This window comes from Rissa tridactyla, chromosome 7 (genome assembly GCF_028500815.1).
Source record: "Rissa tridactyla isolate bRisTri1 chromosome 7, bRisTri1.patW.cur.20221130, whole genome shotgun sequence".
NCBI lineage: Eukaryota > Metazoa > Chordata > Aves > Charadriiformes > Laridae > Rissa > Rissa tridactyla.
This window is the reverse complement of record NC_071472.1, coordinates 52,446,483-52,470,196: the sequence shown is the minus strand read 5'-3', so window position 1 is coordinate 52,470,196 and position 23,714 is coordinate 52,446,483. Positions and strand designations below refer to the sequence as shown.

The 23,714-nt window shown below is 39.9% G+C and overlaps 1 protein-coding gene across 1 annotated transcript; it reads right to left on the bottom strand.

The window, feature by feature from the left end:
• Positions 1–1,744: 1,744 nt before the first annotated feature.
• SLC6A4 (solute carrier family 6 member 4) lies at positions 1,745–23,457 on the bottom strand. The gene is made up of 14 exons (XM_054209046.1): positions 23,121–23,457; positions 14,934–15,540; positions 14,063–14,197; positions 13,001–13,220; positions 12,435–12,573; positions 11,919–12,053; positions 10,165–10,268; positions 9,254–9,381; positions 8,780–8,892; positions 7,855–7,986; positions 6,667–6,766; positions 6,196–6,296; positions 4,075–4,242; positions 1,745–3,344 (listed from the first exon to the last, which is right to left on the bottom strand). The coding sequence occupies exons 2-14, from the start codon at positions 15,394–15,396 to the stop codon at positions 3,270–3,272; spliced, it is 2,013 nt and encodes a 670-aa protein (XP_054065021.1). The 5' UTR covers positions 15,397–15,540; positions 23,121–23,457; the 3' UTR covers positions 1,745–3,269.
• Between the last annotated feature and the right edge of the window lie 257 nt (positions 23,458–23,714).

The window sequence follows — 23,714 nt, the reverse complement described above, 5'->3', positions numbered from 1 at the left end:
TGTTTTATCTTTGCGTTATTCAGGAAAAGAAAAGCCTTTTTAATCCACTTCTGGAAGGCTTCTTTGCCCCCTGTTCCCATAAAGACCTCAGGCTGGATTGTCCTGGTGAAAAAAGAGCAAAGATCTGACATCACTAATGATCTTCCGGACTGCCCATTTCTAAAAATATTTTTCCTGTGACTTTGCATGTCTACGTTGCTTTTTGTATCTTCAAGTGATTTTAAAGACTTCCACCTCGCTGGGTACATCTGCACTCAGAGTGCATTATTCTCATTTCTCAACTGAGAAATTCAAGCTGGGACACCTGCTCGGTTTTACACTGTGAGTGTTGCAGGGCTTGTATTCATACCGGGACTTCTTGGCTGACTTTTAATCCGCTAGAAAACAATGGCATTTCTTGGGAAGTTGCTCAGCCTTCTGTGCCGAAACCATCCAGAGAGACAATATCTGTTGTGTATTAGTGTTCTAAAAAATACAAATTAAAAGATGCATCTTTTGCTATTTCAAACGCTGTTATAAAAGATTAACATCAGTAGTATTGCACACTAAATAGCAGTGATTCCTGCAATTATTATTCTGTAAATTATTCCACTGGAAGTAATGTTCCCAGTTTCAGTTTGTTTGCAAGGACTGAAAGAGAAACTTTGGCTTTGATACAGATAATGCTGATAATTTAACTCAACAGTTTCTGTCCCCACCTTCATCCTTCCTAATAAAAGGCAGCAGAATTTCTGTTTAAAGACACTTTTGCAAGTGGTTGTACATAAATGACCAAAAATTGGAACTGTAAGGTTTTGGTTATTTTGGGGAAGGGTCAGTTTTTTGGTTTGGTTTGTTTTTTTTTTTTCAATGAGCCTAGCATGAAACACTATCAAGTCTGGAAAAACATTTCCTATGTAAGGTTTATCTAATTAAATACTTACCCATTTAGGAGGAAAAATACCCAGCGTTAATTGAACACCAGTCTGCAGAATGGAGAAGCTGGGTAGGGTTTTCTGCTTTATTTCCCATGCTTTATACTAGATACGTATGAGTACCTCATTCATCTTACTTTGACATTTCATTTGTGTTTTTTTGATTAATGAGTTCGTAATATAAAATTTTATTTTTTAAATAATCAGTAATTTTCTGATTGGTAACTTAATAACTAAATGGCTTTCCAACGGCCAAATTGGCTTTCCAATGGCTTTTTCCCAGACTGTTCCGCTTTTCCTCACAATTCCCAGACTGTTCCGCTTTTCCTCACAATTAAGCCAATTTTGGAAGTAGTTTTCAAATATACTTAAGGGCTAAGCTACAAAACTATTTCTTAGGAGTAACTGTCTAGTAAGACAGATCTATTACGTTTTTTCTGGTGGCAATGAAAGAACATATTCCCTTTTTAAAAATAGTTCAGGAGTCTTCTGTTTGTAGTTCCAAAAGACCAATCCTTGTCCCTTTAAGTTATTTCCTTATTGGAAGTTGGGTTTGAGACCTAAAGTTAAATGAGCTCAAGCCAATAGCTGAAGTGGAAGAGGCCTTCCTCCAGGAGGTGTCTGCAAACCCCAGGGTGAAAAACCTGGGCAGAAGTGATGAAAATGTTTTCAAAAGGCAAACACACCATCACTGCTTTCCGCTAGTAAGGCAAGTTCTTTGTACCGATGTAAACTCTTCAATAGGCTTCTTAATGCCTGCTGCTATGAATGCATATATGACCTTGTTAATTTTAGCAGTACGTTAGCTAAGTAGACCGTGAGATACAAAAGAGACTTTTATCCTCTATTTTATTTTACTTTTGTTATAATCTATGTGGTAGAGTAAAAATACAATGTAAGTTTTTACATAAATGACAACTACTTAGGTTCATCTAAACTTCCATGTAATTGCAGCAAAACTCCTGTCCTCCAACTGACTTGGCAACTGCAGTCAGTCCAAAGGGCAGTTACATTTGGAGAGGGTGTGTACGCATAAAGTGTAAAGAGGTTAGTATGTGCGTGGAAGTTAATTTGTATATCAGTGCCTCGAAATTTAATATACGTAGTTCTGCTGAGAATCAATCCTGCTGAACTCTGCTCAGGTTCTTGTTAAAAACAAAATTCCCCTCCATGTCTTCTAATGTGTTCACATTAGAATTTGAGCTAATATATCTTCAAAGTAGGTTTGTATAGTTTGTTAAATGTACTGTTGTCAGCCAGCCAAAAGGATTATTCTAAACTTCAATTCTGTTCTAGGAAAGAATAGAAAAAGCCACAGGCTCCAGCAAATTTTAGGTGTGAAATTGAACTAAAAAAATAAATAAACAAAACAAAGCAGAGAAGCAGATCTTTAAGATTACGCTTTTTGGCATCGGAACTCAAAAACATTCATTCTTGGTCTCTAGTTTCTTTGGGTATAAGTGACAGGTCTGTCAGGACAATGATCTTGTGAATATCTAGCTTAGTTATGAAAATAATATAGTAAGTGCTAGCAACTTAGGTACTTGTCAAGTAACCCATGATAAGTTTTTGTGGCTTGATTGGGTCTAAAGGAGAGTGAAGCCTAGAACATTACAAAAAATGGCTTTGTAATATCTGTTATGCAAGAAACAATTAATAGAAACTGTTACCATCTAAAAAATGCAGGAAATGAAAAGGATAACGCTACCAAACGTGTGTGCTAGTGAATGCAAAGCTGTATATAGTGCTGCTCAGGATTGTTTCCTCTTCTTCTGTCTACTCCACTACAGACCTAGGGATTGAAGAATTTACTATCTTCTTTTCTAGCTTATAAAACCCTGTGTTACTTGAGTAGTGTATGGCTATCAGAAATATTTTTGTATTTTTCAATGTAGTTTAAGCAATTAGAACCTTAGAAGCGAATACGACATTGCCCAGTACGAACGATCACATTGAGGAAGATACAGGAGTACTGCCACAGACTCGGGATTCTACACCTAATCCTACCCGCCGATACTCGTCCTACAGTGGCTTATGCAGTCACGCACGCTTTCAGACTGCCCTTCTGCCCACGCGTGGAGTAGTGGTGTTCTCATGCACACAGACATCCTTGTGTTTCCAGAATGAGTTCTCAGTCAGGTCAGTCTGGTTAGAAGTGCACAGTAGATTTCATTGAATTGCTTGGATAAATGTGCTGGAGGCATCATGTTCCCAAATGCCCGTTGTCAGTGATGCAACCTCCAGAGAAAACTCCTGTTTGGGGTCTCAGCTGGAAACGTAATGCTTTGGTGGGGGAAAGTATGGGGAAAGTTACATTTTATGCTCTGCCTCTCTCCCCGCAGAAAACAGGTTAGCTTATACCGCGTTCATGCGGATGTCTCCAAAAGGAATTTCTGTAGCTGTTTCTGGAGTAATGCTTTTCAGAATACGCTGTTGGAAAGAAATCTGTATTAGGAATTGATTCATTTTAAGAGGTAATACGTAACATGACAGCCACTTGGAAAAAGATTTATAACAAAAATACAACTTCAGTTTGAGTTACACCTTGAACTACAACACAAGGATGTTTCAAGGCTTCTGTTATCTCAGCACTGTGAAGATGTAAGGTGCTACAGAAGTGCACAGCGTTATTTTTTAATTGTAACATAGAATTTGAATCAAAGTTTGACAGATGTCATATTAATGCTTTAGGACTTTGCAGTTTACTTGGATACCCTGAGCCAACTGAACATATTCTTTCTGAACCGGTATCCCAAAAATCCCCAAGGTGTCACCACAGGCTGCCACAGATTTATGGCAGAGAAATCTTAAGGGTGGGATAGAAAAAGAAACTTGTTCTTACAGATACACTCAAGGGAACCGATCTTTCACTGCGTCATTCATGTGATACCGTCTCTTGTGTGATTTCTAGGAAAAGGCTCCAGTTCACCAGAGCTTAAAAAAATGTACTTGATTTAATATTTTATGTGAATACGTCAGTGTATAATGATTTGTGAATCACTCAGAATGGGCAGAAGACAATTAGCTATCAGCTGACTAGGAACAGAACAAAAATCCTGAAGTCCCAGGTCATCAGACCCTAGAAAAATACATGTGTAATGTTTCTAGGAACCACCTCCTTCCTAACAGTCAAATAGAAGCAACAGAGCATCGTGGATACCTCCTTAAGTGTTCCTGGAGTGATAATCAACCGATAAACCATGTAGATTGGAATACAGATGACAGAAGAGGTTCCTATGCAATAACCCACTACCGTGGTCCAGTAGGGATAATTATATTCAAAAAGCCGTAGCTCAGGAGGGTTGGACAGAAAGCTGCAAGTGACGAACTGGAAAAGAAAAGAGGAAAATATGAATACATGGATTTTGATGGCACACACTTACTTTAGGGAACTCTGTGTCCCAGCGTAGCATTGAACTAAAAAAAAAAAAAAAAAAAGGGTAAAAAAAATGAGGGATTAAACATATGTCGACACTGAAAAAATCCTAAATTAGTGTGGATTTAAAAAAGAAAGAAACAAAAACCCCCAAAACCAAAGAACCCCCAAACCCACTTTTGTATATCCTTTAGGAAGTTCAAAAGAGCCTTAGGGTATAGCCCAACCAGTAACTGAAAGGAACTAGGTAAAAATTCTCCTACGGGTTGCTTATTCCATAAATACACATGGTGGTGTTTCTTGCCTAAGCAGCATTAGAGAGAAAATTCAGGACAACACGTGTACGTTTAAAGGAAAAAAAAAGATGGTAGATGGACAAAATCAGATTGATTGATACCAGTGTGCAGAATTTCATTCAGTTACCCTTGTACTGAGCCCTGTAACTCGATTCCAGCTAAAGCATCCCTCCCAGAAAGGCATCATCTTAATCTTAAGCCACCAGAAATGGGGAGTGCAGTTTCCCTTAGCTGCTTGTCCCATATTTAATCATGATCAGTGTCAATTCTGCTTTGTCTGAATTTAACTTGCCGCCACCGCCGTCGTCTTTTATGCTGTTCTTTATTGGGTTGTAGACCCTTTTAATACTCCTAAAGAACTTACCTGCGGGAATCACATCAGCTTTCAGTTTTCTCTGGGATAAGCTATACAGATTCTATTTTTTTCACTGTTACTTATTTTCTACACATTTTATCTTTTCTGTGATAGTTTTCCAGAAGTTTCAGTTCTTTGGTAGCTTTTACAAATGTTATTACTAGATTGGATATAGTATTCTGGCATCAGCTTGATTAATGCTGTTAGACCATTTTCCTGTGCATATCCTTCATGACTGAAAAATTTATTTTAGTTGAATATTACAGGAATAATATTTGTGACTATCCTTGGAAGGATCTCTGAATCTGTTTTTCCCAGGGTATCGTCAGAAGATCAGGATTACCATCAAAATTTCCGCACAGAAATAATGTACTACCTCTGGGATTTCCTTATTTTAGTTTAGTTTCCACAGAGAATACAAATAGCTCGCTGTATTGTATTCCTCGCTGTTTATTTCACCGTTTTAGGATCACAAAGAGGACAGTAGTATAAAAGTAATTTTTGGTGTCACGCCTTTATTTATAGCCTTTTCTTCCCTTCTTTTTGTTGGGGTAATAAAATGAAAATCTGTTAATTACACATTGATCATTACAAGTGTTTTGAATGCACACTGTCGGTCTTAAATCTACATTTTGTGCTTCGTGAACTCCATCTTGACCTGCCCTGCTCCCACTGAGGCTACTAACAATAGTAGATAGTGTGGAGTAATTTTGTATCAGGAAATGAACACTTTACGTTAAAATGTTATCGATAATACTGCCAAGTCAAACATTGGGACAGTATTTCCAATTCTGAATTATACATTTATAAAGGTTGCAATTAACTGCTGTAAATTTTAAGTGGAATGTTCTAAAGTTGTCAGTCAGTGGTCACTGAGACAGTATACTGACTTGGTTTTCCGCCCCTGACAGCGTGTTTCATCATCTTTTATTGCTTTATTTTGCCGAGGTAAATATAAAGCAACAAAACAAAATAACTTTGTTCAGCAGAGAGAAGGAGAGGAGTTATTCAGAACCCAGTCTTCTTTATCTAGCTCATCTACAAAGATCTTCAAAATAGTGATTTAGTAACAAGACCTTGCAGCATCGTATTGGATTTTTCACTAATTAATTGAGCCTTTTTGGTTTAACAAGAATTGTTACAGAAGAACTTCGCAAGAAAATTCTGTAATTAAGCTTTTAGAAGTCTAAGGAACTGCATTGTTCAGTGGTAATTTCCTTGTGCTGGAAAGAGAAAGCTGTAAAGAAAACTCACCAGAAGGAAGATGGGACTAATTGCCACCCAGCAAACTCGCCAGTACCAGCCTGGGGTAAAGCCAAGCATTTCTTTCACATCATTGCAAAACTGGGTGATGCCTGTGGAGACAAGTGGGAGGACAGCGGTGACAGCAGATACAAGTTTTTTGCAAGTAGATGCACAGCATTTTGTTTGCACAGCAAATAAATTCAGAATCCATCATGAAAGACTGTTTTGTTCCTATAACTCTTAAATATATTAATTATTCTGAGTTGTAGCTCTTGTTACTGTCAGAGGTCACTGTACTTCGGTCAGAGAACAATTAATAGTTATTCTCACGGATTTGGTAATCAGTGAGTCTGTAAAAAGGTTTTGTGAACTTTTTCTGGAGACATCAGTGATCCTGTCTGCAGAAACAGAGGAAATGCCACGCTGCAGAAGCTCGGGAGTTTGGGTTAGCGTTGGTTGTCAACGTTGCAGTAGACGTACCGTAGAACCAGGCCACAGCAACTGCTTCCAGGAAGACGACGGTTAGGACAGCTGGACCAGTGGCGTATTCTTCAAACAGCTTTACCACATATGCGCCTCCCTAGAAAGGAGATCAAATTATCAGCGAACCAAAGATCCAATGATGGAAATCCTGTCATACTGTTGTTTGTTATTGCCTTCATCTGGCCCATTCACAGATGGGTCATTCAGTCCGTTCTGTTGCTTCTGGGAACACATTTCACCAGTGGGGCTGCCATGCGGAAAAGCTAAAACTGAATCTGCTGGTAATTCTGGCTGGATTTTAATGAACAAATGAGATCTGGTGGGGTTTGATGGGATGGCTTTTTGCATGCCCTCTGTGGTGGCATCTTCTTTCTCCAACCCGAGTCATAGTTACTGAGCAGGAAACAAACAGGGTGTTCTTCTTTCTTTCCATTTGGGATCTAGAATCAGATGACGGAAGAGACCGTTGCGTCTCGGAGAGGAACTAAGTCTCCTTTTATAGCAAATGCTTTAAATAAGGAGGAAGTTGCACATAAATGAGCAAGTGGAGTGATATGTGACAGGAAAGCCAAGTGTTTTTAATTGTCCCTTATGATCATTACGCTCATTATTCAAAATATTGCTTGTTGTGAAAATGAAATCCCACAAGCCCCACAGGGACTATTTGGCGTGACTGATCATGATTTCTGGCCTGATTTGATGAGGAAGAGCCAGGAAATTCATTGCTAGAAATTTTTGGAGAGCAGCAACAGTCAGTTACAGCATTTTCTAGCAGATAATTTTTTGGTCATTCTTTTTTAAATTCAAAATACACTTCAAACATTGGGAAAATTAAAATAAAAATTCATATTATTTTTAAACATGGAGCTTTTGAGAACAAGTAAGCCATGTATAAAATGTGGAAAGTTGCTTACTGATTCAGCATCTGGAGCAATGGCTCCATCATTTATGATGCGTAGCACGTTAGAGTTTATATGAATTGCAATAGGATCATTTTGCAACACGTTTCCTAGTGAGAGATACTGTTCACACCAATTCCAAATATAGATTTCTAATGCATAAAGAAAACAGGCTGGAGATTTAATCTGATTTCTTGGAATTCTTTGGAAAAATACTACCCTCTCCAAGATGTCATTTGCAGGAAACTGCCAGTAAGGAAAGCTGAGGAATGGGTAAAATACTTACAAATGTCAGGGTTGCTAATGACCCCAGAAAGCAAACGATGATCAGACCAAGGACAAACAATTCCCTGCGTTTGCTCCAGACATGGGGGAATTCATCCAGTACTCCAGTAATCACTCCCTCTAGTCCTGCAAACTGAAAGGGATGGAAAAATCACTGGAAAATAGAGGGCAGTTTTACCTGCTTTGAGGTTATGTTTCATTGCTTACAGGAGCTTTAGAGCATTGAATGCTGGTGCTTTATTCTGCCTGTAGAGTTGGTGTGACTGTTGTTTACACTCTTTCTTCAGAGCTTTTAAATTTTTTAAGGTGGGGATTTAGTCTTCACGTATCTGTAGGAAGTGCCTGTCATCGCGTGGAAGTACTATATGACAGGCAGCAGGGTGCCGATATGTGGTTGGTGGCTCAGTAGAACCAAGGTTGTGAAGTCAGCTGAGTTTAGCCTTCCTGGAAGGAGCTGACTCTCAATCTGTAAAAACAGGCTCACACAGAAAGTTTTTAGAACATCTCCTTTTCGCAGTGCTGTCGAGAAGGCCACCTCTGGTTCTCACCTTTTAAATCCAGTTAGTGTAAAAAAAATACAGGATTTAATAATAGCTTTGTAAGTTTACAAGTGCAAGAAAGAAGGAGCCCGGAAGGCTGTATTCAACCAGGAGTTAAAGAATCAAGTGCTTCGGTTGTGTTTCCAGGTCTGTTATTAATTGTGGCAACGTGACACCGACAAATCATTTAATTTTATTTAGGCCTATTTAGGTCAAAATTGGAATAATAGTTGCTGTCTTACAGAAGGCACATGGAGATGCCAGTCCTGCTTTAAACCCTTTAGTGATGTTGCAATATTTGTAGCTCTGTCCCTTCTGATGTTTGCGGGAGCAAGGCCACACACCAAATACCTGAGAGGGCCACCCTCTCGCACACTGTCGACTCACCGTGCTGTCTAATCCCAGCGTGAGTAACATCAGGAAAAAGATGATGGCAAAGAAAGTGGAAGCAGGCATGTTTGCAATGGCCTCGGCGTACGTGATGAAGAGAAGGCTGGGTCCTGACATTAGAATGGAGAATTAGGGATAATTGTTAGCGCAGTACTGCTGCCGGGAGGAGGACAGGCTGTTTCTTCCATGTTTTCTTCCAGGGGAAAACAACTCCCCCCCAGGCTATTTTGCGGGGTGCAGTTACCACCCCCTATGTGAAGCTGCATGCAGTATGACTTCTGTATGCTGTCTTTATGGAATAATTTTGTAGCTGTGCTGTATAACAGTGCCCTTATCATAAAGTAAGTCACTATCCTGAAATGTATAATAAATATTTTGCCTAATTTGGGCTGTTCTCAATCCAGAAGATAATATACAAATATATTCTATCTCAGAAGCAGTTTGAGGGATGTGCACAAAAAGTTAACTTACCGGTATCTTTGGCAACCTCTGATACATCTTCATTCCTCATCTCAGCCATGTATCCCAGCACAGTGAAAATGACGAATCCAGACACGAAACTAGTGACGCAGTTCACGGTACTGGTAACCAGAGCATCTCTGCAACAGAAGACCTAACTCACATCAGGAAATCGGCCTCTGCTAGAAAGGATAGTTTACTACCAGATGGAGTGAGTTACTGATCTGGATAGATTCCTACAAAAACTAGGGTAACGCAATGAAAAGAACAAACAGCAGATTTGAAAGAAAGAAAAAAAAACCCCACGACTACTTTTTTTTCTTCAACTTCAAACAGATGCTGTAACATTAATCTGACACTGGGTTGAATACTGGATGTATACCGGTGTTCTTAAAAAAATAGGAATTACTATAGGAATAGTAAAGAATTGAGAATTTCATTTTACAAGTTATAAATAGATTTTTTTGTTAAGATAACTAATATATGAATAGTAAATAATGTAGAATGTTATTTTACAAGTTATAAATAGAATTTTTTAACATAACAAGGAAACAACTATAAATCGCCTTTCAGTTCAAGGCTTTAAAGTCATTTCCTAACTGACTGCTGAGATTAAATAATTATAATGGGATTGTTTGGCAGGGGTTTAGTCCATTTTGTTGTGGCAGGTTTCTACATCTTAGACTCCGTGCTGTAACTGGTAGAGAATCTCTCTCTTTAGGGTAGGCACAACAGAGAAGAAATGTTTTAGATTGCAGGTTCTTTCGATAAGGACTTTTGTTCTTATCTTGTTACACTTCTGTCTGTCTTGTATGTACGTGGGTCTGACAGTTCAGTGCCTTTCACCAGCACTGTGTTCCTGTTTTGTAAATACCCACAGTTACTTTTTTTAAACTCAACGTATAGAATAAGGTAGAACTCACTGGTAGCAGTTGTTGTGGAATTTGTTGTAGCTGGCATAAGCCAATAGGACCCCAAAACCTGGACCAAGGGAGAAAAAGATCTGAGCTGCTGCATCCACCCAAACCTGAAAAATATTGAAGAACACAAAAAAAATTGCATGAAACAGATCGAATGAGTTTGGCATATTCAGAATAACTTTGGTTATGTATAGGGAGCATTCTATCCATGATCTTGCAGTGGGCTTGGCCCATCTTCCTCCAAACTGTGTGTGCTGTAGAATAGTCCTGTGTTTGCTTATGTGTCCTCCTGGCTAAGTAGTAGATGATCGCTGCTCAGATTTTTTCTAGACTTAATGGAAATCCATGACAGTTCTAGTCCTTAGGACTCAATTCAGCCTTGTTGTAGCCATGACAGATGCAAGTGTGATGATCTTGTTATGAAAAGCCTGTTATACTTGAAAAGTGGCCACAGCCTTAATGAGTAGTATTCCTAAAGTACAATATCAGTTCTCTTTCTGAGGTGAAAGTCCTTATTCATTTATCCTCTTTTGATTGAAACACAGAGTTCATTGCAACTCATTTCTAATATTCTCTTCCATCGTGTGAGGCCATCCTGTATCATCCACAGACAGAGCTCTGTCATCGTCCGGCACGCAGATTGCAATCTGCTGTCCTCACTTCAGATACATCCAATACAATATCAATGCCCTTTATTGCTTTTTCAGAAGATGTGGTCCCTTATTGGAGATGCTGCTTTATCAGAGACCGGTGTCTTTTCATTTCCTCTTAATTCAAAACTCTCCATATCAGCTGGGCAGCAGCAGGCTTGCAAACATTAGAATTTTTAATCTTTGTATTTGTAGTATTTATTGCTTTGGGGTTTTTCCATCACCCTCCTCACCAGACACTTTCACAGGCAGTAAGGTGCAGCCTTGAGCCTGATGGACAACTTGTCATCCACAGGGTTCAAAGCTGAACCATTGGGGTTTGTTGGTTAGCTCAGTCTTGTCCTCGTTCCTCCTTTCTTTTCAAATCCTCCTGGTGTATGCAGAACTAACTGACTTATTCCATCTCCACATGCACTTGCATACATTCCTGTGTCATGTTTTTGTTGGTGGCTACAGAGACTCTCCTTGGGCTTATGTGCCGAAGCTTGTCACAGGATGGAGATCTGAAGTTTCAACTCGAGTGATCTGCGCTATTTAAATATGGGTAACTGTAGACACTATTGGGCTGTGAAAAAACCTGTCCAAGTGTGTAATGATCCCCTCGCAGCCAAAAAACCTGCAGCTAAACCAGTTGTTAAGGCTTAGTAAATTTAGTTTGCTCAGCGTGACTGTCATAGGTAAAGAATTTTGTTGTGGCGTAGCAGCAGTCGTAGCTTCTCACTTAGGTGACCTTTAAAGGTCCCTTCCAACCCAACACATTCTGTGGTTCTGTGATAACATCAGGCTGTTCACCATTTTCCTGGCAAAAAAATTGTTCATTCGTTTTCTTTCTAATCGTACCACTGATTCTATTCAACCACTGTATGGGAACTCTACTATTAGTTCAAGCTAAATTGATGGTGGATTTTAATCTTTAAAAAAAAAGTTTATAACTATGAAAAGAATAGCATGCCTGTTTAAACAAGAGCATGAAGTCAGGCTTTTAAGTCCAAGCTAAGACATCTGTTTAATCGTGCTCTGGTGAAAATAGACATTGAAGTATATACATGTTGATACACATGCTGATAGGCTAAAAGTGAAGCTCTACCCTTTTATAATTTTTTTTACCTCGGTGGCCAGGAGTTTCTGCCAGTCAGGTTTCAAGTAGTAGAGGACACCTCTCCAGGCGCCAGGCAGAGTTGCACCTCTCACCAGCAGGATGAAGAGTATGATGTAAGGGAATGTGGCAGTCACCCAGACCACCTGTGAGGGAAAAGAGTAAGATAGCATTTGCCATGGGTCGAAAGTTAACAAGTGACAATGAGTTAAGCAAATGATAACTCTTAGCATTTGTGACATCTTCATGTGAACTTCTCAGAAGGTCTGTAAACAGGCAGTTTGCATGCCTTCCCTTGGCAGGGTTGTTCTTGTCTGGAGAACAGTGGCATAACTTACTGTTGTTATATATTACTTGGATAACAGTAGCAGTCACTCACTCTGCAGTAAGTGCCTCCCAAATACATGAGCCTATAATCCCTGTCATGAAGGCAGTCAGAAATAATTCTCTGTCAAGTTAATTGGCTCCTTTAGAACTGCCGCTGGACTATACTGTACCAAATTGATTTGTCTTGCTTTTGCATTCACCTTGCCAGATGTTTTGACCCCTTTCCAGATGCTGAAGTATACAATGGTGAAGATTAACAATAAACAGAGGGTCAATTGCCAGCTAATGCCCCCCAGGTCGTCCAGCCCATTGGACCTGTGCACCTGTAGAACTTGGCGGCTGAAAGAGGAAAGAAAAACACAGTATAGATATTTTTAAAATAAATACTTATGTTAAGTATGCTTTGATCAGTCCCGTACTGTGGTCTGAGCACTACAGGTAGTCCTGAGTCTTTCATAAGTAGCCTTCAGAATCATGTTATTTTGGATTTTTATTTTTTTTTTAATTAAAAGCTTGGTATTAATGGCACATCAGTAGTGATAAAAGATAAGTGACGATAGCTGACAGTGGTTGGGAACCTCTGATCTAAAATATAGAGTACCCTCCCATACACCCTAAGCTTACATACACCTACAAACATTCAGTTATTTGAATAGTTCAGAAAAGGGTAACATTAATAAACAGCCCTGCTCCCCCTCCAAAGAACAGCTTGCTACATGTTCCACCATTCTGTCTAATATTACTGTCCTCACTTACATGCACTTACGTATAAAATTCTTCTGCGGGAGAGATGGAGTGCGGGGACCAGCTGACGTTGTCCTTGCTGAAGTAGTTGGTGCAGTTGCCTGTATTCCAAGCATTTGTGCAGCTGGTCCATGGCAGCTCCGCCGTGAAGGAGGATACGAGGTAGTAAAAGGCCCAAGCCATAATGGTGTTATAGTAGGAGGCTACGTAAAGATCTATTATACAGATGGCAAAGCCAATTCCTGGTAAGGCAGGAAATAATTACATGAAGGGAGTATAAGTTGTAGGCCGAAAAAAAAGGAAGGAATTGGTTATAACGTCAACTACAATTGGTAACTAAGGCAGCTCTGCAGGAGGCACACATACTCTCTCAAGTGTTTACAACACTGGAATTTCTTGTGGCTTCGGAAACACTCAGGCTCTGATTCCAAAAAAGCATCTTTAATCATGACAGAACACGCTTTTTTTTGTTTGGGTTTTTTTTTTTTTCCTATCTGTTCCTAAATTCCTGGAATTTAGAAATAGGCATCTTGCACCCTCAGTAAATAAAAAAGACAACGCCAAGCTATAACACTGGGAGCAAGAGTAAACAAGCGTATAGAGCAGGTCCTTCTCCTCTGGAAGACTCTGTGGTAGGGTAGCGGTTGACAGACCAGGCTGAAGATGGGGAATCATTTCTTTGTAATATCTTTGTAATAGAAACAGTAGATCTTTCCTGGTTTTAATTTTGCCTTGGATTCAGTAATGTTGTACTTACTTTATTAGTTACATTTTTTTGTTTAATTTTTTTTTATATTTTCAGGCTTGGGTCAGAGAAAGTGGACTGGCCTCTATCTAATCAATTTGGGAGTTGCACGTCATACTCACAAATGTATATCCCATGTGTGTACAAGAGTACACACACACATTTGCGGGTGTACATAAAGTTTTATGAAAGCTCTCTTTGTAAAGCCAAAATCTTATGTAGAACAAGCCTTACTTTGTTTTATGAGATTTTAATATTTTTTTCAGAAATGTCACCTTTATAGGAAAATTTTCCAGTTATTCAGAAAGTTCCTAGTAATTTTCCATTTCCCTTCGTTACCTTTGAATATAGGACATATTTTTCTCCAAATTGAAATACACCCATTCCGGTGGTACTGTCCTAGTGCTAGTTCCATATAGAAGAGAGGAATCCCTCCAAAGATGGCCATAATTGTGTAAGGGATGAGGAACGCTCCTGCAAGAAAGCAAGCAGATGATTGTAACTCTTCATGGGGCTTCTCTTCCAACACTAGCACTCCATGAACAACAGTTCCTTTTATCCCACAGGGAAAATGCATATCCCCTCCCTAGTCAATGTGCCACACTGGATTACCATGGGATTTCTCCTAAGAGTAACTACTCAACAGCGTGAATAAGAAGCAACACTCAGGCCGAACTTCCCACGTTTCTGTAAGAGGTATACGTAGGATTCACCAAGACTGTACGGGCTACAATGAATACAACTGTGAGATGGGTTACAGATAAAATAATTAATTTCTTCAGTAAAATGTCTTCGTTACATCAGGGAGACAAAAGTCCTTTCCAGGATCTCCTTGATTAGATTTATATTTTTGCTGAGTAAGTCAGTGAGTGTAAGCCTTTGCATTCTCAATGAGTTGGTTTTGACATGTTGGTTTATCTGATTTTAAAATACTCCTTGGGACAGGGATCGAGTCTTTCTCTTGGAAGGTGGTTCTGCACCTAACTGGCTCTCAACTTCTAATTCTACTGATTTTTTTAGATAAATAGTTTTTCTTCCATCGTAATATGTCTAGTTATCCTATCCCAGTATTTAGGTTTTCCAGTCTGCCTGAAAAGTAATTACCCCTTGGTCATTTCTTATATATGATATTAATATAAGCCACTAAATCACCCATTTATAAGCAAGGAAGTTCAGCATTAAGGAACAGCATACAGAACTAGTCACTGACCTCCTCCGTTTTGATAGCATATATAAGGAAATCTCCACACATTTCCCAGATCCACTGCATATCCGATGACAGAGAGTAGAAAGTCAATTTTTTTACTCCAGGTCTCTCTGTCTTCCAGCTCCATCAGCTGCTGCTGGCCTTCTGCTCCGCAGGTGGTGGAAGTCGTGGTTGTAGTGGTGGTTGTGGCTGCTGGGGCAGTGCACTGGGCATCTTCCACCTCTCCCATTCCATTGCAGGGAACAGAGCTCTGAACCCCTGAATAACCATTTGAGATCTGAGCTGCCTCCCCTTTTTCTCCCTGGCTGGGGTGGACTTTATTGCCATCTTCCACTAGCCGTAGGGCAGATTTAGGGTTCCTGACCAGAAGTCCGTTCTCTTTACAATCTTCTCCTTCGTTACAGTCTGAGACATCTTTCTTGGAAGTCAGCGGCTCAGTCTCATTGCTTGTTGCCTTTTTTTCCATTTTTCCGAGATTTGTTCTGATCACTTGCAGACAGAGAGCAGCACAGAGTCCCCTTGTGGCTTGTTTTCCCCTGCTTTTATTCCCAGCTCTTTTAGAATTCTTCTTCCATGTTTAAATCCATCAGATTGAAGGCACAAACACCATCTAAGAAATGAAAAATAGTTTAAAATCCATTACAGGGCTTACTGATGCTGGTCACTTTCAAGTCACAACTGACAGATTCCGTGATTAAAATACTTTTGGAAGTAATTAACCATCACAGCATGCAATGTGAATCATTTTGCAGACAATCCATTCAGGATTTTGTAAAAAGGAAGGAAGCAATCATCCTCTTCTACAGCAGAAGTCAGTGTACCTGGCTTAGAACCTTCCAGGCAGATTTGCTGGACTTTGTGCATTGTTGGACAACTCACAGGCAGTCACAGTCCTGCTGTCTTCTCCTACCATGGTCTCCCTCTGAACGCTGTTTTCACACCCAGGGAGGTTGTGGGACTCCCGGGTTGCAAAAACAAGGGCAGAGTTTAGTGTGGCTTGTATTTTCATTTTCGTAAGTTCATCCTGTGACTTTTACTGGCAATTTCTAGATTCAGCCAGTATGAAGGGAAGCGAATTAATTAAACAAATATGAGATAACAAGGGATATACAAATTACGTTTCATGACAACCTTTCTTCAGAAATCCTGCAGCGTCTGCTATGTTTAGCAGCAGACCTAGAAGCCTTAAATGAAAGCTTAGAAAAGTATTTAAGTCTCACTGTTTTTTCATCAACTAACTTTTGAGGCTCAGTCAACACTAATACCAAGGAAAAAAAAGATCAGGAAACTTCAGCTTGATTGTTTTGAGTAAGAACTAACACGTGGGTCTAATGGATCTTGTCCACAGTCTTATTTAACTCCTTGGAGAAATAAAAGCATCTTGCATTCTGTTTGGATCTGCCGACGCTGTGGTTCCAGCCCTGGGAAGGGCAGTGGGAAAAACTCCTGTGCTACTGTCCACCGCCAGCAAAAAAACAGGCACTGGGAGAATCCCTGGCTTTACCTGCCCTCTTCATACGTGTTGGAAGCATAATCCAGAGGAAATAAACCATCCCAAAGTAAAGAAAAAATATAAAACCATTAACTTTTCCTTCAAAAGAAAAAGAATAGAAAAAGAATTGTGATTCAATGGGTCATGTTGTGTCTTCTGCTCGCTTGTTCATGTAATGTAAATGCCCAGCTGCCTTTACTCAACTAAATCTTGAAATAGGAGCTGATCCTCCATGCTGTAAATTCCCTGGGGTATTAACCTTGCTTTATAGCTAGTAAAGTGTTACACAACCTACATGATGTCACCACAGATTACATTATTATAGTTATATCGAATTTTTCCTTTTCAAAGCATCTTACCACAGTAAATATCATCGTCACATCCTAGCAGAAGAATAAGCATTATTTCACTTTTAACTGTGGGAAAAACTAAAGCAGAGAGGGGATGTTATTTGCTCATTGCTAGAATTTGTTCCTTGCCAGAGCTATTAAAACTCAAGTTTTTCCCATCTTCTAGCATTGCGCAAAGACAGTTTGTTAAACCTCTTCCTAAGCATTTATCAGTGCAAGCAGAAAGAAAAGGAAAGTTATCGAGCTGCAGAGCAAACAGGAGGATGTTCTTGAGATAAAAGTCTCTTGAAGGTGGTGTTTATAACTTTGAGAAATCTCTAGTTCCTCAGGTTTACAATCTGCCTTTACCTAGATAATGTTCTTTTCATCACATGGCAAGCAGTGCATCATTAATGCTGAAATCTTACAAGAGCAGTACTTTGCTACCATTAGTTAATCATCCACAAAGACCAAAACATCTTCATAGTTTCATAGAAATATACTATGGCAAAGAACAGGAGTTTCTGTTTTACCTGCAAGACTATAAAAACTGAGTGTCTTTGGAGTCCGAAACCTTCCAAATGTCCCAAAAGAGCTTATGTAGATGAGAACAGTCCTACCACCACTGGTGGCAACATAAAAATCCTAGGAAAGGCCACAGCCAATCCTCCGCCTCGTATAGAGCATGTTAAATATAAGGTAGGAACATGGAAAAGTAACCTGAGCCCTTCTGGACTTTACACCTCTTACTCAGAGATGGGAAAGCAGTAAAGGATGTTGATTTAACTGCATTATCTCGTGAGACTAAATTTTCCATACCTGAGACTTAAACACTTACTGTATTTGTAAAACACTTTATTCCTGCACATGGATACTTCTTGGTACTCTCCTTACGGAGGAGAGGTCGTTGAACGTATTGTTGATTTTCCGGACCTGTGACAATCAAGATAGTTGTCTTACGCACATCTAAGCTCCTTCTGGTCTTCTGCAGACCACAGGAAAGAAATACCACATTGTTTGAAATATTTTTTTTAGATTTTCAGTAGTTTGAGCCTCAAATATGCAAAATAACTTGTGAACTTTCAGGGGCTTCAGACTGAATTTGAACTATTCCTTTCTGAAAGAGAATTCCAGCTCGTCAGCTACCCTGGGAAATCTCTGGAGTAAGGGACTCTACAGCCCTGCAGTGGTGTTCACAGCGGCTGAGTTGGCACATGAAAACATAACAGCTACAGAATCAGATTTCATTATGCCATAAAATAACTCTGGGAGAATGTACTCTCCCCCCCCCGCCTTGTTACAATTCAAGAAAAAAAAAATACCTGAAGGAATTGTAACCACCACAGGGTAAACAGCTGCAGAACTGGAGCTCTTGGTGTTGAGAAGGATGCTAGGATCACTAGGGAGGGTATCCAGGGGAAAATTACCCTAAAAGTGAAGGATTTTGCCCACCTCATCTCTGTGCACCGATCTCTCAGGAGTTACGGGGTGCTAGAATGACAATAGTGAATGATAGAAGAAACGGCAGTTTATTACCTATTTTCAATTTGAACTGTTGCAAAGGTTGCTTTTACATAAATACACATTGGCTTCTTATCACCAACATAATTAGCTACAGAAGAAAAAAAAAGAGAGAGAGAGCGCGAGAGAGAGCTGTGCCTTCATTTCGTTTTATCTGTGTTTTGTAGACGTGACTTTGCTCCTTTGAGAGGCTTTAAGCGTCTGGGCCTTTTCTCTCGCCAGTAGCTCTGGACAGAGGTTATTCTAAAGGCCAGTTTTCATCTCGGCAGCGCTGTGTTGTCCATGAGCACGTGGAAGGTGCCACGCCGCCAGCCCCGTAAATGGCACTCGTCCTTTCGCAAATGAGCAGCGTGTCCTCCACAACTATCCCCTGCTTTGCTTGTTTGTTGGAAACATGGGGACGGATAATTGAAGACATGTGTTTCTGGAGCTTGGCTGAAGCCACCAACGCAGTTCACATAAGCCAAATATTAATTAAATTATAATTTTTGGTTACTCCCACACAGAGCTAAACTTGAACCAGCACTGCAAAAGCCCTGAACGTCCCTTGATGCACAAAACCAACTCCTTTGCCTCTGTCAAAGCAACCCTCACAGAGCATCCCCGTGCTGAGGTCGGGTTCCTTCCCGAGCAGGGAGCTGCACCACCGATGTGTCATCGCCCTGTTTGGTTCTTGAGGCAGGCAGTGACCTCTCGTGGCAGTGCGGGAGCCCCTTTCCTTTAATGCTCTGCCATGTAGTAAAAGAAAGCTTTACAGCACTTGAAAACAAAATTATTTTCCCATTCTCTGTACTTTTTAAAGGAGAAAATTGATTTTTACTGTGTTTAGGAGATTAAAACAATTAGGTTGAGGTGCAGCAAATACAAAATGCTTCAAGTGAGGCAAATCTTAATGCCTCAAGTCACCTGGAGAATACGTTATTTGAGGTGGGGCAGCACCGATTTCCTGAATCCCTCGGCACAGGGGCTCGTTCAGCCTCCCTGTACGTGACTACAGAAGTCATTACTCGTCTCCAAATGATCAAATACATTTTAACTTGCACAGTTGCAAAAATCTGTATATTTGTATATATTTCACTTCATACAACTAACTTACGCTCTTTTTCCATGTGCTGATTTTATAAAGCAACTCCTGCTGGAGCACCAGCCACTCACTGGATTCCAGCTGCATTCCTGTAGCAAAACTCACGTTACCGCTATCACTCACGCCGCTCCTCCAGCCGCCTTACTCCTCTCCGTTTTACATGCTAGCACTTGCAAAGAATTAAAGTACTTCTAACTCTAAGACAAATTCTCAACCTATGCTGTTGGCAAACGGAATCAAACATTAAGGTGATTTCTGTTAACTTGACCTAAATCTGACTTCTATCACACAGTATTTAAGACTGTTAGAATGACCTGGCTGCTTGATTGCGTTACTGTGCCTTGCAATGAAGATATAGGTCGCACAGGCACTTGCGTGTAAATGGAAAGAGTCCAAGGAAATTACTTTTATCTAGAAAATTAAGCAAGAAGTTTGTATGACAAGGTAGAAATCACGTAGCCCGCACCAGAAAAGGCTGTGTTGTTTATCTGTAGGTAGCGTTCTCATCTCTGAGCCGTAATAATAACCATGACACTGACAGCCACGTACCTAGGTATTTCCAGGTCCTGGACTCTGATAAATATAGCAGTGAACATTTCTGCTCTTCACCCACATCTCCTGACACAGTCCCAGGCTGTCTTTTTGCACAGGAGGGGAGGGTGACAGCGAGAACCTCATGAAGTTTTTTCCCTTTGACATGCTTTTGAGGGCTAGCGAGTCCCTGTTTAGCTGCATGCATGGTGTGAAGGAGTAGAGGCTTCATATTTTTCCCCTCTGATTTTGCACAAGCAACCCTTTAATCAAAATTATTACAGGGTAGCTCAGATGCTCCCATACTGCGAGGACTTGATAGAAATTTCCTCCAGTTAGATCTTGAAACTAGATTGCACTACATTATGATGAATTTTACCTGCTGTTTGTCATAGATGAGTCAAATTTAGAGTTCGTAACTCAAAACATTAATGCCTTTCGCTTTTGAATGCGTTCACATATACTGATTTCATTAAAAAATGAGCACCTCGAATATCCTTTTCTATTAGCTTGTTTCCATTTGGCGAGCTGATAGCAAGTGTGACAGATCGTATTTCAGATTTCAAAAACTGATATTCATGAACACACAGTAAGACGATACCGAGTCCCGGCTTTGGTCGGGCTATTGGTAACCACAGAATCCGAGGTATTGGGTGCAAAGCAGATACGAAGCTGCTACCTAGACCACCCCTCAACAACTGAAAATTGATTTCTTCAGGTTGTTTTTTTTTTTAGCAATGCTTCTGTAGTCTATTTTAAGAGAATCAAAACTGACCTTTGATAAAGAGTGATCAAAACCCACTGAAATTAACGGGTCCAGTGAATTATTTCCATACGTAGCAGGTCTGATGCCAGTGCCAGTGATTTTAAACATAACTGGATTGGGTACTTCTGCACATCACTGTAATATGCGCGTGTTTTATAAGAAACTTGCAGTATGTAGATGACCAAATGGGTCCTGGATATGAATATTTGCAGTTCTCCAAGGGCTTGCTCACAATCTCGCTAAAACAGAGCAGAACTGTACTCAACAAGTAGTTCCCCTGAGACAATGACCCTTCTGGGAGAATAAAAGGCTACTTACCAAAGTGAGAATGGCATAAGTAGGGAGCTGTCTCCAGTTAACTCCTGTGCTCCCAGATAAGGCTAATACGATGTGAAAATAGTGCTTCTGAAAGCAACAGTATTGGGGGAATATAAACCTGGACTCTTGAGTTTTATGTCATAATCTTGTCCATGTTTCAGTCCAAAATTAAAAAGTCAGCAGGAAAGAGAGATTTTTACCTTTAAAAATTGGTTGAGAAGACAGACACTGTATTGTAGTGGGAATGCTGCCGAATTGACGACAGTCATTTAAAGAACAGGGAAGGGGCGGGGGAGAAAATGCATTTTATGGCTTGAGAGTGTCCATATGCAGTGCAAGGAAGCAGATAAGCTTAGAGGGAATGACATTATTTTTGTATTCTTCCTCAAATTATTTATATAAACTTGAAGGAAGAGTCATAACACAGCATATATCACCAAATAAATAGAGCACTGTTCCGTAATACGACTCTGCACAGGCAAATTAATGGGCACAGTGTTTCAAGTCAAAGACCCGTGTGCGAGCTCAAGTCAAAGACTGGCTGCACATACATGCCAGCAGGCACATCCTTATGTTTGCAATGCTTTTATCCCCAAAAAGTAAAGGAACAGTCACCATTGTTTACAGACGATGCTTCTTTGAAGGAGACTTGTTAACGGTTATCTCCATAGTACAGCCCCTTTATTCAGGCTCCAAGTTCTACTTAAGTTCTTTATGAAACACTTATCCCACAGACGGGCTTCATTATGTTGTGTAAGTTCTATAAGATACGGATTGACAGATCAACAGAGCTGCAAATATACAGTTTTGGAAAAGAGTTAAAACATCAGCGTTACAAAGGACAGCAGGATACAGAACGAACATTTCTTTAGGCTCTCAATACTGTTCCTAACGAAAACTCGGTGCTTTAATTTCCGTGGAGGAAAACAGGAAAGAGCTTAAATGCACTGCACATTTCCATGTGTGGGAATAGTTTAGGGGTTTTATTAAATTCCAGGTTTGGGGCAGTTTTTCTTAATTTGTATAGCCATTTGAAACACATCACACCCTGTCCAATTAGAAAATGGACCCACAACAGTCATTTGCTATACGCCAAGTTTACAAACTGCTCTCCAAGAAAATTATGGTCAATTCACTCATCAGAAGCCCCAGAAGATGCAGCCTAAGTGTGTGAGACCTTCCCCTGTAAAATGCCTGACAGCTAACAACACACATTAAAAACATTCCACAACATTCCCAAGAATCCAAACCCATTAAATGCACGATCCTTTTCTCCCCAGGCTTTCTTAACACATCAAAACATGTTTTCCACGACTACTTACACAATTCAGTTATATTGCATTCCTCACTTAAACTTCCGTATTTCTTAGCAAACTAAGCCAGCAAGCCAGTTGGTTTCAGCAGTGAACATGATTGACTATAAATATATATATGACATACTCTTCAGATTTATTACTTATAATAAATCTGTCCCATTGAGCCAGATAATTTACTGTGCTGGAACAGTTTACCTTTTAAAATATAACTTATTATGGTTAGTAAGCTTACTTTACCCTTTTAAAATAAATAACAGTTTGCACTGATTTTTTTTTTTTTGCTTCAGATTCTGCTCCTTTCCTTCATTTTTCCTAACAGTTTTTTAAAAATTTAAATAAATGTTAATGTTCATAATGCAATTATGTGGACTGCCAAAACTCTAATTTCAGATTGTCATTACACATTCTGCTACAGGCATTTGACTCCCAACATTCATAGTTGCTGGACAAGTGCCTGAACAAGACAGAGGAGAGCATGTAACATCAGAAAGGCAAGAAAAAGCATTTACAGTTTTAAAAAAAATCAAAGCAAACTTTCAGCAAAAGTTAGTGTATCTTTTTTCCCCCCAAAGCTTCGTTAGAGGTACGTTTTCCCAGTGCTTTAGAAATTACTATAAGAGCTTGAAAGTTAATTTAAAATGAAACAAAATATATTATACACAGTTCAGACTGTCATTAGTGTTTCAGGTTTTATAACACAAGCTGAGAGAGGCAATGAGGAGCAAAAGTTAATGAAGCTCTCGTATCTGAAGACAGCCGTCTAGGGGTCTGCCTAAATGTCATAAAGTGTAAAGTACTTATAGCAGCCTGTTAAAAACAAAATTATAAAGTACCTGTCTGTGGGCTGGGTTTGAAGCGCTTTCCTTGGAGTTATCCAAGCTCGAGTCACCTTCACCCACATTTACTTCAGAGCCTCGGGAGCTCAGCCTGTGGGCAACTCAGCATCTTGGTGAGGTTTTTGTACACCGGTCCCCCTCACATGGTCTGATTTCCAGATAATCTGCTGCCAAAGAGCTCTTTAAGAATTTTTGCGTCACTTTAGTCAAATAAACTTTATGTTTCACCAGGGCTGCAGCTCAGTTTTCCTCCTAGAGGTGGGTGGCTACATTTGTCTGATCGGTTCAAAAGAGCAGGATCCAATGAAGGCAGAGGGAGAAGGAGGGAAGCTTTTCTGGTAAGGGACAGTTTTGCTGGCTGTTCTTACAGCTGGAAATAACAGGATGGTGAGGGTGAAGGAGACAACAAACGGGACAGAAGTTTTGGGGGAGTCAGTAAATTACAAGTTTGCAGGTGGGTCTGTAGATTATGGAAAGATAGGAGGGACCGGAATGTTATTACAATAAAAGGGCTTGGAAAGAATAATTTCTATCGCCGAACTTTTACATTACTTTAATAAAGAAACAAGATTTAGTTTTGTTTTAAAGCAT